Here is an 18,004-nt window from a genome sequence, read left to right on the forward strand (position 1 = left end):
AAGACAATGGGCTGCTTTTCTGGGTACCTGATGTCCTCTGCCGGCATTCAGAAGTTGTTTTGTGGAATTTCCTCAGCGTTCAAATGTTCTTTTGATGAATTTGTGAGGGAGAAAGTGATTTCCCTGTTCTATTCCTCCGCCATCTTATGACCGCCCCTGGAGAAGACTCTTGAGAGTCCCTTGGACTGCAAGGAGATTCAACCAGTCCATCCTAAAGGAGATCAGTCCTGGGTGTTCATTGGAAGGACTGATGTTGAAGCTGAAACTCCAATACTTTAGCCACCTGATGCAGAGAGCTAACTCATTTGAAAAGACCCTGATGCTGGGAAAGACTGAAGGCAGGAGGAGAAGGGGATGACAGAGGATGAGATGGTTGGATGGCATCACCAACTCAATGGACATGGGTGGACTCTGGGAGTTAGTGATGGACAGGGAGGCCTGGCATTCTGTGGTTCATGGGGTGGCAGAGTCGGACACGACGGAGCAACTGAACTGAACTGAACTGAATCTGACTTTATTTTACTTATATTTCCCTTTGAACTGTGGTGTTGGAGAAGACTCTCGAGAGTCCCTTGGACTGCAAGGAGATCCAACCAGTCCATTCTGAAGGAGATCAGCCCTGGGATTTCTTTGGAAGGAATGATGCTAAAGCTGAAGCTCCAGTACTTTGGCCACCTCATGCGAAGAGCTGACTCATTGGTAAAGACTCTGATGCTGGGAGGGATTGGGGGCAGGAGGAGAAGGGGACGACAGAGGATGAGATGGCTGGATGGCATCACTGACTCGATGGACATGAGTTTGGGTGAAATCCGAGAGTTGGTGATGGACAGGGAGGCCTGGCGTGCTGCGATTCATGGGGTCGCAGAGTCAGACACGACTGAGCGACTGAACTGAACTGAACTGAATCATCAGGGAATCTAACCATCTTTTCACATGTGAATTGACTATTTGTGTTTTCTCTTCTGCAAACTGCAGTTTTAATTGTTAGTTTATTTATCTAGGATAGCTTCTTTTTTCTCTCAATATGTATGATTCTTGGTGTTCATTTTTTGTTATATATTACAAGCATTTTCTCCTAAGCTATCAATTGTCTTTTTAAATTTGTGGTGTATTTTGATGTAATCACATCGGTCTTTCCTTTATATCTTGGGCTTTGTGTCTTTTGGTCCTGTTTAAGGTCATAAATATATATGCTTTATCTTTTTGCAATGCCTTTACAGTTTTACTTTTTATGTTTAATTTTTGAATCCATCTGCAACATGTTTGGGGATCCAGGTTTGGGGATTTTCCCCCCTCAAATTACTAGCTAATTATTCAAACACCAGTCATTTCTTTTCCCACTGATTTGAAACAGCATGTTTTCTTTTTATTTTTAAAGAACACCTATTAAAATGTCTTTTCTCCTTTTGATGTGTTAATGGGTCTGCTCCAAGAAGCTCATCTGTACAAATCACAAAGGAAACCAGTGAATGGTCCCACTTTCCTCAAGTGAGGCCACACCTGGAGCGTGTATTTTGGAGGCTGCTGGAAAATGAAAAGAGCAACTGGACTTCTCCTGAATTGGATACAAGCATCTAAACTGTGAAGGTATTCAGGAGGAAATGAAAAACCAAGAGAAAAGCAATTCTCAGATCACTTAGGCCAGAAGGCACAACCTCTTTCTGATGGTCTTTCCAGACCCTGCTTACAAAAGCACTGGCCACCCAGGCACCATTGCACTGATACCCTCAAATCTTTGATATGTAGCCACCAAGAATTGAATGACAGTCCCATGCTCTTCACTAGATTCCTGTTTTTAGATTTGATGTGCAGTGACCAAGAGTCTCAGCTTAAGAAGGATAGTGAATGGATCTTTCCCTGAGCCCCTACCATATTCATCAGAGCAATACAAATCATGATTGAAGGTGCTATCACTCAGCTTTGCTTCCTGAAAAACTTTCCTCCTGTCTGTGAGGTCTTGAAACCATGTGTTATAAATGCACCATATCAATTTATTCCTAAGAAGTGAAGACTTCAGTTTGAATCTTATTTCAGATATAAATTTCAGATGAACTGTCTAATAAAGCATTAATAGCCCATTGCTTAGCATCAGATTTTTTCCTAGAGAAAGAAAATCTTTGTGTTTTGTAGGGAGAGATGAAAACTTTTTGATTATGCTTAAATTTTACTGCTTCTCTTACTGCTGCCAAGCAGAGGTGGGCTGAGGAACATTGTTGAGTCCTGAATTATATCCAAATTGAAATCCACCTCTGTGTTATATGAACCACCTTGTCCAAAGCTAAAGTGAAGGAATGTTTCTTCCCATGGTTTCTCCAAGCCCCCACTTCCCCACCATTGCCTTTTGCCTTAATCTAATGCCTCACAGAGTTGGACACGACGGAAGCGACTTAGCAGCAGCAGCAATGCGTTATTTAATGGATTTTCTGATATTGAATCATTCTTGAAATTTGGAGTTAAGCCTGATTTTGTCCTGATGTATATCTTTGTTTTATATTTCTGGATATGTTCGTGAATATTTCACTAGGCATTTTTGGCCTCCAGGTCTATATACATATATAGCAACTCTCGGAAAAGTAAACAGATTTCTGATGCATATGCCACCCATCCCAATCATAACACAATTTGGACAAATGAAGTCATTAACCAGTGTACTCGGGTTAGGATCTAGAATAGATTAAAGTATTTCCCCAAAAAATTAAAAAGGAAAAGTCACAAGGCTGAGAAAACTAGGTATTAATTTTTAAATATTAACTCCACTTAGTATGTGACTTTGTCAACAGGTGACCACGTTTTTCCATTCAAATAGTTATTGGTCATCCAAATCATTGCTCCTAAAAATGGCTTGACTTTGACCTGATGTATCTTTGTTTGCTTGATCCAAAATTTTACAATTTAATAGCCATGAAATTTATAACTCAAAGCCTATCCACAATAAGACAAAAACTTTTAAGAAATTAAGTCACCATTTAAATATCTATAATGGATATATTTATATGCATTAAATATATATATTTATAAGTATATATGAAATGAGTCTATATAGTAAATAGATGCATCTATTCTATAAGAAAGGAAATTAATCACTATAGGATTAAGACATTAGGTTCAAATTCTCAGCCAAGACAAGTTCTTAACTGACCTCTGTACTTTTTGCCCACAAGGGATAGCTGCTGATTACTTAGGCTGATAAATAACAACACTATTTACCACTGTTCATGACAGAAGACAAATCACAGTTGTTCTTTTCATGTGCGGGTTTTATTTTCAGCCCTTTACACTGAGCACAAACTTGCCTCTGGTTTCTAGACCTGTCGTGAGCAGTGGGCTGCTGCTCTTCTGCACATGATTCAGTGGGTTTACCTTTTGTCTCTCATCACCAGCATTCACTCACTTATTCATCTAGGGTCCCTAACAAAGCACATACAAAGAGAAGAGGGCTTGTGGGTCAGACTCACTACCTGCCTGCCTGATTTTTCTGCACACAGGTGAGATATTCCTGTACATCTTCCGGGGACCCTAGAATGAGGGGGACTCGTTGGTGAATGGCTTCAGGCTTCACATCCAGCACGGGTTGGGTGCCTGTGGTCGCCAGGCCTCCCGCCTGCTCGATGATGTAGGCCACAGGATTGCACTCATACAGGAGCCGGAGCTGAGGAGAAACAGAGTCAGGTGGACAAGTGTTCCAAGTTGCCATGCACCTGAAACTCCAGGAGGAATTCCAACTGCTGAGCCTCTGTCTCATTAGTGCGAGTACATTTGCCCATCTCAGGGGAGCCGGCTGTCAGAGACCAACACTCTCCAGAAGGCTGGGTGCCCCAGCTGATGCTGATCACATATGTCTTTGGGGACACCTCCGGTCAATAGCTACCTGACCTTGGTGCTTATGAGAGACTTGGGAGTATCAGATCTTAGTGTTCACTCTTCACTAGTTCGTCAATGAGGTGAAGTGATTCTGGGTCCAGGTTAGGAGTCTCTACATGCCAGACCTTAAGGCCAATAGAGTCAAGCTTGGATGGGATCGGAGGGTCACCTAGAGAGTGCTGGGTGGTCTCTTCAGATAACCACAATGTCCAGGATGGGAGGGAGGAACAGCTCAAGTGTCAACTTGGCTGAAGAGTTTTCTGGTGTTTAGATGACCTTTTCTTTTGATCCCTTAGACTGAGTTGCCTAGTCTCTTGTTGCTTGCTCTCCCACAGCATCCTGTACTTCCCCTTTCATGATAATCCTGACTCTGAGGTTTGTTTAACATCTGCCTTCCTCCTTGGACGCCCTCCCTTGAGGGCAGGGGAGGCATCTCTTAAGGTTGGTGTTTGTGGCATCTTCATTCCTAGTACTGCCTGACATGTAGGACGTGTCCAAACAAGGCTATGGTGTATGCTACACAAGGGCTCCCAGTGGAGGGCAGAAATGGGGGGAAATCAGTTGTACCATTTTTTGCCAAGCCGGGTACATGGATCCAGTGCCTGTTCTGAGAAAGAAATGCCCTGCTAAAGGGCACTATGAGATGACTAGGTGTCAATCCTGTGTCCAGTTAGTATATGGTGAGCTGAATTGAAATGGGCTGATTGAATGTCCTTTCTGGGTCTTTTTCTGTCATTATGTTTTGACTTCTTCCTCACCCCCTGACCCACAGCAGACACACGCACACACATCACATAGATCCAGGTGACGTTCTTGCTGCATGCTCTGACTCTATATCACACTATCCTCTCCTTCCTTCCCTCATAGGTATGAAATCTGTAACTTAAATGTCCTTTTCTGTAATCAGCTTTCAAAGTGATTGATCCAGCTCTGCACAACTTCTTTCCATTCTTTTCTTCATAGTTACATCTTGTGATGATTTTTAAATTATTTTTATTTCAAAGAGAGGAACAAACTATTTCCCATCTGAATTGGAGAGCCAGGCTCTGAGCAGAAAGTAAGTTAAAACTGTAGGGGGCATTTATTTCCATTTTGGGGAAACAGAATAGGATGCTTTTATTTGTACCATGTTAATTCAGATGCTATTAAAAAATAGATAGATAGATAAGGACATGGATACTTACATCAAACTTAGCTTGGAACCAAGTTTTGTTCTGACCTTAAGATATTGTTGCAGTAAACTCATTTTAGAACAGTGTCCAGATCTTCATGGTGCCTTTACCTGCAGGCTATGTAATCTATTTTTCCCCCACAATTAAAATCTATGTTGCTCTACAGAGACAATAGGAGGAGAAGCAGTCACACCCCACTACCCACCCACTCACACAAACATGGTCACAGAGACCATGAGAGCTAAAACATGGAGATCAGAACTCAGTGGTACCTAGAGCCTGTTATATAGACTGAAGTAAATCAGAAAGAGAAAAACAAGTATCATATATTAGCACATATATATGGAACCTAGAAAACTGGTACTGATGACCCTATTTGTAGGGCAGGAATAGAGACGCAGACACAGAGGACAGACTTGTGGACACAGCAGGGGCAGGAGAGGGTGGGATGAATTGAGAGAGCAGCATTGAAACATACGTATTACCATATGTAAAATAGATAATGGTAAGTCTCTGTGTAACACAGAGAGCTCAAACCAGTGCTATGTTGGGATGGGATGGGGTGGGGAGTGGGAGGGAGGTTCAAGAGGGAAGGGATATATGTATACTTATGACTGATTCACATTGTCATATGGCAGAAACCAACACAACACTGTAAAGCAATTATCCTCCAAATAAAAATTTAAAAAAGAAACCAATGGTACTTTGAATATGGTACTATGAATGTAGATCTATATATGCAGTTATATATTTTATGGAAATATTTTTGTAATTATATGTAGATATTTTCTGACTAATTTTAAATATCTTAATAATAGCTAGTAGTCTTAATGTTCTCCTTGTTAGAACTGAGTAGATGGCAAATGTGGTTCTACCTGAGAATTTCCACATCTTCTACTTGATCTCATGTAATACTCCTTAGCACTGTTCTGCTCATTAGATTTATCTGTCCAACAAGCTGATATACAAGAGCTAAACCATCACAGGAAGAGAAATGCCTGATACACCAACCTGCATGTTAAAATCTCTCTGGTTTCACGTGCTGTGTTAGACTTCTTATCATGGCTTTGAATCTGGCATTCCAATAATTCAGATCAGATCACCCACACTGAGAGATGCGTGTATGTGTGGCTAGTTGTTAGTGTGTCAGAGAATATGCAGACATTTATTTGAATTTGTCTCCTATACCTATGATTCTGTGACTGGCTAAAAATCAGACACCTTTCCATGGCAGGGTCTATTCAAGACAGATGCATTAGGATCATAGGATTCCCACTTGATAACACAGGTATTTTAGGTTTTGTTTCATAAAGTTGCAATGAGATCTTCCCAAAGCTACCTTTACAGGTAGTTCAAAAGTTCTTAGCCTGAACTTCTGGGAACTCTCTAGGAAATTCTTGGGTCATCCTCAGGTTATTGTGAACCCCCTGACAACATATGTAATGTGTATGTTTACATGTAATGAGTTTCATGTAAGTTTCAAAAGTTTCATTAAGTTCTCAAAAGGATCTATGATCCAAATCAGCTGGTAATGAAGCAAAAAGACACAGCATGTGGAAAGTGGGGGATGAACACAGCTGATTCACCGTGAACTGAGGAGTGTGAGAGCCACAGAAGTGATGGCCAGTGACAGTCACCAACAACTTCAGCCTCCTCCTCCTCCAGACCTTCTGCCACAACCTTAGAACTCTATTAATGGGATATATACTTCGTTTCTGTGTGCCACTCGCAGACAGATGGTAGCCAAAAACAGGCATGATGAGAAAGAGAATTGTGACCGCCTCCCTGAGCAGATTCAGCCAGCGGACAGAGGAGAGTTACCTTGCCCTTCGGACTTTTCTGGTTCGCTGGGTACAGGAAGATTCCTCCATAGACAAGGGTGCGGTGCACATCAGCCACCATGGAGCCCACGTACCTGGCCCCATAGGGAGCACTGCCGTCCTGGAGGATGGAGAGGGGAGAGGCAAGATGCAGTGGGTTTAGCAAGCAGTCAGTACCTACTTCAGGTGACACATCCGGTGGATGTAAGCTCTACATTCCAGGTCCTCTTTCCTCTACCCACCAGCTTAGGAATTGAAATTATTATGTAGCTGACCATTAGGAGTTCCCAAACCTCAACTAGTAATTGGACTCATTAAATGTTGGACTACTTAAAGTGAGAGACAATATGTGTTCTAAGACAGAAGCTAATGAGGGGGAAAAAAAAAAAACACTGGAAAAAGAAGTATAGACAAACACCAACTGTTGGGCTCCTCTTTGAATCTCCTCCTTGGCCCTCACAGTTCAGAGCACTTTTTAGCTTCTTGAAAACGAGATCCCCTTGAACCATGACAACTTTTGCACTTAGTGTAAGCAGCGTTTATCCACTGGTAAAATTATTTTAAATACCTTTAGAAATCATTCAAAGAAATAAAACAGCTTCCGTGTAAACATCAATTTCATTAGTCTTATAACAAAAAGAAGATTTGCTCTGAAAGAAATAAGTCAAAGTTCATGATTTCCCTTACGTAGGGCATATCAGTAAGGCATGACTATCTCATGGAAGGCTCCTTCGGGCAGGTTTGCTTTTTCCTCATTCAGTGACCCATGCGAGATTTCTGTGTCTAATCTAATAATTTTCTGACAGTACAAGGAAACGCCAAAAATTTTTAGAGCAAATATCCAATGCTTTGTGTGGCATCAGCCACTATAAAGTGCATTGATTTTATAGGCATTTATAAGCCAGATATCTCCATCAGTGTGTGACATCCTTGTGGAAAAGACTGTCTGCTTGATCTTGGCATCATACCCTGAGTTCAGCCTGGTGTGGGGCAAAAAGTAGCTGCTGGGGAAATACTTTCTGAAGTGCATACACATGCAATATCTTGAAAGCACTATTCAAGTTGTATGTTAAAAATTACATGGGAGATTTTGCCTCCTCCATTTTATTTACATAATGATATTAAGCATACAAAACACCTTCAGATGCCAATTAAGAGATTTCTCAATAGGTAAAAGAATGCAGGTCTGAATTTGGGATGAAGAAAATGAGTATCTTGAGCTACTTGAGTAGCTCAGAGGGTAAATGAGTAGCTTGAGCTAACTTGAGTAGGTCAGAGGGTAAAGAGTCTGCCTGCAATTCAGGAGACCCAGATTCGATCCCTGGGTTGGAAAGATCCCCTGGGGAAGGAAATGGAAACTCACTTCAGTATTCTTGCCTGGAGAATCCCCATAGACAGCAGAACCTGGTTGGCTACAGTCCACGGGGTCGCAAAGAGTTGGACACAACTGAGTGACTTCACTTTCACTTTTTGAGGAATATTTAGAAAACAGAGTTGGTAACGTCCAGTAAATGATTAGTCATGAGCATAAGAAAGAGGTAATCCTCTGGATTCCCCAAACTTTGTTGGGAATGAATATGATGGTAGAGGCAGTATAGGTCCAGAGAAGAAAATCAGAAAGTAGTAAACTTGGGAGATGGTGTGTGTGTGTCGGGGGGAGGTGTGTGTGTTTGTTTGTGTGTGTGTAGAGTGGTGGGGGGTGGGGAATAGGAGGGTCAGAGTTGGATATGTGGAGTTCTAGGTGTCTGGAGGAGCAGGCAGATCTGAATCCTATGAGAAGAGACTAGAAGAGATCACTCTGGGGGCACAAGTGTGAGCCGAAAGGTTTTTTAGGAATAGAGTACTATATGTACCAGGACAGAAGTGTAGGCAGAGCTATGGGAACTAATAAAAGAAGAAGATGGTTAGGCAGATAGATGGAAAACCAGACACAAGGCTAAAGAAGACAAGTTTCACGAAGGACAGGGTTGCTGTTGTTGTTGTTTAGCCACCAAATTGTGTCCGACTCTTTTGCAATCCCATGGACTGTAGCCCGCCAGGCTCCTCTGTCCATGGGATTTCCCAGGCATGAATACTGGAGTGGGTTGCCATTTCTTTCTCTTGGGGATCTTCCAGACTCAGGGATTGAATCTGTTTCTCCCACATTAACAGATGAATTCTTTACCACTGAGCCACCCGAGAAGCTGGAAAGGAAGAGTAAACAACCCTAAATGCCATGAGAGGTCAAGTAACATAAGGTGAAAACATGATGCTGGATTATGTAAAAGAGGATTACAAAGGGCTGATATTGGAGCAAAGAGGGTTAAAGAGGGAATGAAAGGAAAGAAAAACTTTCAAAAAATGAAAACTTTCTTCCCACTTCTGGGTATTTATCCAAAAGAATTGGAAACAGAATCTCAAAGAGATATCTGCATGTCCATGTTCATCGAGGCATTATTCACAATAGCCAAGAAGTGGAAGCAACCTAAGTGTCCATTGACAGATGGATGGATAAGGAAAATGTGGTATAACACACAGTAGGATATTATTTGGACTTTGAAAAAAAAATCTTGTCACTTGCTCAACTGATATCAAGCAGGGCTCTTTAGGGCTTCTGGGCACAAAGACTTTCTGTGTCCCCCATTTCTTTGATTACAGAAAGCAGCCTTCATTCAGCCTTCATGACCGTCCCTGAGTTACAAAGGGCAGATTCAAGCAGTTGTTAATCAGAAAAGGGAGGGGATGGAAGATCAAGGAGAAACAGTCAAGAGCAGCCTTGGGACAAGGTCCTGTTTTCCCCATTAAAGGATACGCACAACAATATCTTTGAACTATTTTGCAGATTCTGAAACCCCCACAGGTGAAAGAAGATAACAATTAACGATGGTATGCCACCCACAAGCATGTAGACCCCAGACCAGTTGGACCTGAAGGTTGATGATGCTGACTCCAACTTAGCCCACCACCAACCCCTCAGAAGAATGTCCACAAGCTGATCATGTCCTCTTTGGACAATTACTACGAAACTTCTCACTATCTTTTCCAAGAGGGGACACATGATTTTGACAGTATGAGCCTGCTGTGTCCCCCTTTGCTGGAAAGGCAATAAAACTATTCTTTTCTACTTCATGCCAAATTCTGTCTCCAAGGTTCAATTCAGCACCAGTGTACAGAGAAGCTGAGCTTTCAGCATTACAACATGGATGAAACTTGAGGACATTGTGCCAAGTGAAATAAGCCAGTCAAAAAAATGACAAAGACAACATTATTTAACTTATATGAGGTATCTAAAGTAGTCAAATATATAGAAACACAAAGTGGTGGGGGGGAGTGGTGGGGCGGCTATAGCTCATGAGGTTGCAAAGAGTCAGACATAACTGAGCAACTAACACACAGACAGAGAAATAAAAAGTTGCAGAACAGAGAATAACATTTGTCTTGTTGGAGTTTTATAGGAACATCACATCCTGACCTACCTGGGCAACTGCAAGAACAAAGGATCCTGACACCAAAAGTTTGCAACAAACAACCACATCCTCTCCCTTTTTAGTATAAAAGAGGCCTGAATTCTAACTCAGGCAAGATGGTGAAGAACCTAAGCCACCCCATTTTGTTAAAAAAGACTCCATTTTAGAGTTCTGAGGAAAGAGTCTTTGGAAATCCCCTGACCTCACCCCACCACCTGCGAGCCAATCAGATCCCAGATCAGGATCTCCTGACTTTACGTTCAGGACTTATGACCTGCCCAGGAAATTCGAATTAAGCCCGGGAAATGGGAATTAATCAGAACCCGTTGCCAGCCCAGGAAATGAAAACCAATCAGAACCCAACACCTAACCCTTCCACAGAAGGTAACCAATAGACGTCTCCCAACCCGGAAACTCCCATTTTTCAAATTTTTTGCACGAGAATACCCTACATAAATAAGCAATGTAACCCAGAGTTCAGGGCTCCTCTCCTTAGCCGCTGCGACGGTGAGAGTGGGAGCCCCAGCTCGAGCTTGGTAATAAAAACTCTCTTGCTTTTGCATCGGATACCGGCTCCCTGGTGGTCATTGGGAGATTTCGCAACTTGGGCATAACATATGGGGGCTCGTCCGGGATCTCCCATCGGCCCCGCAGGGAAACTGATCCGGAGAGTTATCTGCAGCCGGTAAGCTCTTCTCTGTCTCTTTGTTTCTGATAAGGCCTATTTTCTGAAGCCGGTATATGACTCAGGCGGACACATCGGCAGGTCACCAGTGCAGGTCATTGGGAGACGTCCCCAGCCCCTTCGGAGGGGACAGAGTACCCCTGTTCTCCATAGACGATAGCGGGTCACTCCCGCTGAATGGCCGGAGGCTGTCGTCTTACTTTCAGTTTTGCCTCCAGACTCCCGGAGGTCTGTATCTTCTGTCTCTCTGTCTGTCTGTGTGGCTATCTGTACTGTCTGTGTTAATTTACCAATATCTGACTGATCTAGGAACGACGGGGCAAAGTCAATCTAGCCCTACCCCTCTATCCCTGATCACTGACCGTTTTAAGGAGGTCAAGATGCGCGCACGTGACCTCGGTGTGGAAATTAAGAAAGATAAATTAATCACTTTTTGCAGCGCGGAACGGCCAAACTTCCATGTGGGATGGCCCCCAGAGGGCACCTTTGACTTGGAAACTGCACTGAGTCCAAGACATCATCTTTCGACCTCGAAGCGGACACCCTGACTAAGTTCCCTATGTCATAGTGTGGGAAGATCTCATATTGCGCCCCCCTCCATGGGTAAAACCTTTCTTGCCTCAACAGGGATTCTCCACTGCGCAGGTGCTGGTGACACTTATAGGAAAGAACCTGAAAGATCCCAAGGAACCTGAACCAACGGCGCCACTGTACCCCATTTTACAAGGGAGAACAGAGGAAGAACTTCTCTTCCCACCCCCTTACCAACCCCTCGAGCCACCGCGGGCCCCTGCTATCCCTCCACCTAGGGCTGACGCATCAGAAGGGGGGCCCACACAAAATACTCTCCATAGGCGAGCCATGTCTCCAGCGGGGCTGGTAGACTCAACTGTTGCCCTCCCTTTACAAGTGGCCAGTCCCCCTGACGAGGAAGGGAACCAACCTCATCAATACTGGCCCTTCTCTACCAGTGACTTATATAACTGGAGATCACAGAATGCTAAGTTCTCAGATAACCCTAGAGATCTAACTAATCTAGAAACTGTGCTTTTTACTCATCAACCCACCTGGGACTGTCAACAGCTGCTCCAGATTCTCTTCACTATGGAAGAGAGAGAGAGTATACAGAATGAGGCCCATAAATGGGTCCCAGGGGCAAATGGAGAACCCACCACTAATATAGATGAAATTAACACCTCTTTTCCTTTATCGCAACCTGACTGGGATTACAATATGGCACAAGGTAAGGAGAGGCTCCGGGTCTACCGCCAGACTCTATTGGGGGGCTCAAGGCAGCTGCACAGAAACCCACTAACCTAGCTAGAGTAGGAGATGTTCAACAAGGCCCCACTGAGAGTCCACCGCTTATCTGGAAAGGCTGATGGAGGCCTTTAGACAATACACCCCCATGGACCCAGAAGCAGAAGGCACTCAGGCTGCTTTGATAATGCATTTTGTCAACCAGGCAGCTCCAGACATCAGGAAAAAGTTACAAAAACTAGAACGCGTGGGTGAAAAGAGTATCTAGGATTTGATAACAGTGGCAGAAAGGGTCGACAATACTCGAGAGACCCCCGAGGAAAAACAAGCTAAGGCAGCAGACCGCCAGACCCACAATATGGTGCGCATCCTGCTAGTGGCAACAGGTCCTGATTCGGGAGAAAGGGAGCGCCAGCTGCACCACCTAGCGGCTGAAGGTAAGAGCCGCCCCCGTACGCGACCAGCATTAGGAAAGAACCAATGCGATGAAAAACAAGGAGTAGCAAAAGGGGTGCTGATGCAACACTTGGGACCTTGGAAATGGCCAGTGGCCTACTTGTCTACACGCCTAGACCCCGTAGCATCAGTCTGGCCCCCATGCCTCCACATGACTGCGGCAGTGGCCCTAATGGTCAAAGATGCAGACAAACTGACACTAGGGCAGGAGTTACATATTACCGCCCCCCATGCCATTGAGGGCATTCTGAAACAACCCCCGGATAGATGGATCAGCAATGCTCGGCTGACCCACTACCAGGGACTACTGTTAAACTCCTCCAGGATCATCTTTCTACCGCCTACTGCTCTCAATCCAGCTACGTTGTTTCCTAACCCAGACTTGGAAGCCCTGATCCATGACTGCAGCGACATATTGGCCCAGGTGCATGGGACACGAGAGGACTTGCAAGATCGCCCTCTGGCAGATGCTGAGGTCACAGGGTATACAAGCGGAAACAGTTTTGTTGGAGATGGACTCAGGTATGCGGGGGCGGCCATAACCACGGAAACCCAAATTGTGTGGCCAGAAGCACCACCTCCGGGTACTTCAGCTCAAAGGGCTGAACTAATCGCCCTAACCAAAGCCCTTCAGTTGGGAAAGGACAAAAAACTTAACATCATTACTGATAGCCGATATGCCTTTGCTATTGCCCATATACACGGGGCCATCTACAGAGAAAGGGGACTCCTCACAGCCGAGAGTAAGACGATTAAAAACAAAGAAGAAATAAAAGCTCTCCTCTCAGCTTTATGGCTTCCTAAAAAACTAGCCATAATACATTGCCTGGGGGCACCAGAAGCCAGGCACCCCGATCTCAAGGGGGAACAACTTGGCGGACAGGGCAGCCAGGGATGCAGCCCAGAATACCATGATACAAGTCACCCTTCAGCTGCCTGACCCTGGGAGCCCTATTCCGCCAGCTTTGCCCAATTACTCAACAAGAGACTTAGACTGGATAAAAAGCCTACCTATGGCCCAACAGCTGGCCAGGTGGTGGAGAGCAGCAGACAGCTCTCTAATCCTCCCAGAAGAACTAGGAAAACAAGTATTACTAAAATGCATCGTGCCACTCACCTGGGAACCCGCAAGATGCAAGACCTGATTAGACATGCCAAGATTACCATGAAAGATGTCAGGATGACAATAGAAGACATGGTATCAAACTGCAAAGCATGCCAGCTCACGAACGCTGTCCCTCATCCGGCGAACCAAGGAATTAGAGAACAGGGGACAAGAACGGAGCTTACTGAGAGGTGGACTTCACTGATGAAAAACCGCGTAAATATGGATGCAAATACCTGTTGGTGTTCATAGATACTTTCTCAGGGTGGGTAGAAGTGTTCCCCACTAAGAGAGAAACAGCACAGGTGGCAGCCAAAAAGCTGATTGAAGACATCTTGCCACGGTTCGGGTTTCCGGCACAGGTGGGGTCAGATAATGGGCCAGCCTTCTTGTCTCAGGTAAGCCAGGGCGTAGCCCAGGCTTTGGGAGCTAGATGGAAGCTGCACTGTGCCTATAGGCCCCAGAGCTCAGGACAAGTAGAAAGGATGAATAGGACGCTTAAAGAGACATTAACAATACTAGTTGCTGAGACTGGTGGGAACTGGGTGGCTCTCCTCCCCTTTGCCCTGTACTGGGTGCGGAACTCACCCTACCAACTGGGACTCGCCCCTTTTGAAATCATGTATGGGATACCTCCCCCAATAATCCCTAACCTAAAGGCAGAAGTGTTAAAAGAAACAGATGATCAGAAGTTGCTTTTTTGTCTCCGGTCCTTACAATATAACCTGGAAACTATGAAATGGAGAGACATATGAGGTGCTGAACCAGTTGACTGCCACGCACCCCATAAATACATGGTGGCCCGACTTATACTTCCACCTAAAAGAATTGATGGAGACCTCCTGGGCACGCGCTTATCTGTGAAAAGCGGGTTTCTATGCGTGTCCAGGGCCCAAAATGACTGGATAAAGACTTGTGGTGGCATGCAGAGTCGTCACTGTAAGGCATGGGAATGTGTGACTTCAAATGATGGCTGTTGGAAATGGAGTGTGGCCAGGCCGTCGGACCTGGTCACGATGACTTTTGTAAATCCTATCACCTCAGACATGTGGAACAAGCGATTTACCGGTAGTTGCCCCGACTGCAACCTCGTCAAGGTCTCCTTCACTTCTGAAGGACAGAGGGACATAAGATGGACATCAGGACTCGTCTGGGGTATACAGGGCCTCTGATTATCTTACTTTTGCTACTCACCTTCGGGCCGTGTTTATTGAACAAGTTAATGACCTTCATCAAGAGCCGCATCAATACGGCACAGCTTATGGTGCTCAGGTCCCAATATACGGCCATACCAACGGCCCCTTTAGTGGAAGAAAACATAGAGCTGGTCACAGACCCATGATTGGGTCTGTCCTGGGACCTTGAGAAGGGGGGAATGAAAAACCTAAGAAATGGGAATCAATCAGAACCCGTCGCCAGCCCGGGAAATGAAAACCAATCAGAACCCAACACCTAACCCTTCCACAGAAGTGTTATGTCCAGTGTCCGAGTCCCCAAAACTGAGAGAATAAGATGTCCACAGCAATGCAAAAGCATAAAGGGGTTTATTGCTAGCTCGAGCTAGGGCTCAAGTCTCATCCAGCACAGTGGAATCTTGACGAGAGCCCCGAGCTCTGAATCACAGCTGCTTATATACAGGCGGTCTTTTGTCTCAGCAATAGTGTAGTTGGTGAGTGGTGATTGACTCAACCTTGGGTCATCGTGGTGATTGATTTAACCTTGGCATCATCAGGGAGGACCTTGGTGTCATCGGGGACCTTGGTGTTATCAGGGACCTTGGTGGGGCTTCCCAGAATTATGACTCATGCTTACAAGAACCTGAGGCTTAGGCCTAGTGTGGCCTGTCAAGCCTGTCATGGCTCAGGTCAGATCCCAACAAGAAGGTAAGCAATTAGATGTCTCCCAACCCGGAAATTCCCGGTTTTTTAATTTTTCGCATGAGAATACCCTATATAAGCAATTTAACCCAGAGTTCGGGGCTCATCTCCTTAGCTGCTGCATCGGTAACGGTGGGAGCCCCAACTTGAGCTTGGTAATAAAAACTCTTTTGCTTTTGCATCGGATACTGGCTCCCTGGTGGTCATTGGGAGATTTCGCGACTTGGGCATAACAATGGTTCTTTGGGACACTAGTCCACCATCTTCTTGGTCTGCTGACTTTCCTAATAAAGTCCTTATTCTTTGCCCTAACAACTGGTCTCTTGATTTATTGGCTTGTCATGTGGCAAGCAGTAAGAGCTTGCACTCCTTAACATTACTTGGCTGCTCTGGGCCTCAGTCCCTTTATTTGTAAAATGAGGGTTGTGGTATTCATACTTATCTTGTAATCTGTTGGAGAATTGAATGAGTTAGTACATGATAAGCACTTGGAACAGACACAGGACACACAGCTAGAAGAGTGCAGTCAGGGATAGGAGAAACTGCCACTGGCAAGAGACAGAAATAGCAAAGGAGGACTGCTCTTTCCACAATGGTGAATGGTATAGAAAAGTGCTGGTCCACTTCCCATCTCCTTGGGGTGTGGCATGTGAAAGCAGAGCAGCCAGAACATAAAGACCCTGCCAGAAAGCAATGGCCTCCGGAAGAATGAGGAGTGGGAGGGACGCTGCCTGCACACCCTGGAGATGGGCTTCCCAGGGCAAAACTATAGGACAGCAAGGGCACTTCTTTTCAAAACAGAATAGTCTATTTTCTCTCCTTTTTTTAAGTGTAAGAGCAAACACTTTTTATTTAAACACTTATTATTTAAAATAAGGGAGAAGGAATCACAACATAGTACACATTTTTAAAAGCTGACTCTTACTATACTAAACATAAAATCCAGAAAAAGAATATAGTATTTTTATTAATTAACTACTTGATATGCTTTTTCCCTTTCAATTTCCTTGGTTGCATACTCTTTGATTGCCTCTGCAAATGACAATGGTTTTTGTAATAATTTCTAGAAAGAGTTACAATGATCTCTTTTCAATGACATATTGTACATATTCATACATCAGAGAAAGTCAAGAACTCTATAATATCAACTTCTAGAAACCACTATTAACAAGATGGCACATTTTGAAGACATTTTATGCATACACACATCCTATATATACATATGTGTGTGCAGAAATACATTCACATGTATTAATGGTGTAATCCATTTCATTGACTGCCTATCTTGTGGACATGTCTCACTACCAATATATAAAGAAGGACTTAAATTTCTAATGGATGAATAGCTGTGTGGCACAACACTTCACCTGAATATTGTGAATGGCTCAACCAACCCTTCCTGTTGGATACTTCAGTTGTTCCTTCGTTGTTATTATAAAACAGTGTTGCAGTGACATATCCTTGTTCATTTGTCTCTGTTTCTATTTGATTAATTGGTTTTTTAGGATCAGTTTCTGGGGGAAATTTAGGATTAACTGAGTCAAAAGATATGAATATTTAATATTGGAAATCATACTGTCAGATTGCCCCACCCAGAAAAGTTGGGGGGTGAGGGGGGACATTTAAGTTTCCTTTAACATTTTATAAGAGTACTTATTTTCCCACACCACTGAGCACTATTCATCTGTTGAATCTGTGCAAATCTCAAATGTGGAAATGATGTTGTATTTTAATTTGCATTTCTTTTTTATTAGCATCTCCCATGCCTTGCATGATTGTGCCCTTTGTCTGGTTTTCTGTTTGGGTGTTCATCCTTGTATTTGGGTCCTCATGCAGTCAGACTCTTCACCTGTTGTTGGTTATACATGGGATGACTCCTTTGTTTCTCAGTTTGAAACTTCTCCTTCAAAGGGATTTATGGCTTTTTGTGTGTGTGTGTGCCTAAGAGTCTGGTTTTCCAGTGGTAAAATAAGTATCTTCCTTTATGGGTTTTGGAAGAGGTACCTTTTACCTTAGAATAGGAACCACTGTGAAATTATCGCCAAGACTGGGAACTTGTAAATAAATAATTTTGACTTTATCAACCTCACAATCCATATCCTATTACTTCTGCCCTTAAGATACCTGATGGGTTTGTGTGTGATGACAAAGGAGAGATACCAGAAACTGCGCTTCTAAGATTTTTGCTTCAAGAACAAACAAGACAGAAAGAAGAAAACTCTCTAAAGCTTCAGTCTGAGGAGCAGAGGTAGGTCCAGCACCCTGCTAACCGAGTGCTCTGGACTCCATGGAATCCTGAGCACTTTTCTGGCTAGAGTTTGT

The 18,004-nt window shown here is 44.0% G+C and overlaps 1 protein-coding gene across 1 annotated transcript in view; it reads right to left on the bottom strand.

Moving 5' to 3' along the window:
• Positions 3,240-18,004, bottom strand: part of FBP2 (fructose-bisphosphatase 2) — a 51,460-nt gene continuing 36,695 nt past the window's right edge. Inside the window, exons 6-7 of the mRNA XM_005684137.3 lie at positions 6,855-6,974; positions 3,240-3,649 (exon numbers count right to left, since the gene is read on the bottom strand). Of these exons, the coding sequence (XP_005684194.2) occupies positions 3,455-3,649; positions 6,855-6,974 (315 nt within the window). The 3' untranslated portion in view covers positions 3,240-3,454. The remainder of the gene's footprint in view (positions 3,650-6,854; positions 6,975-18,004) is intronic.

The sequence above is a fragment of the Capra hircus genome, chromosome 8, assembly GCF_001704415.2.
Source record: "Capra hircus breed San Clemente chromosome 8, ASM170441v1, whole genome shotgun sequence".
Taxonomy (NCBI): domain Eukaryota; kingdom Metazoa; phylum Chordata; class Mammalia; order Artiodactyla; family Bovidae; genus Capra; species Capra hircus.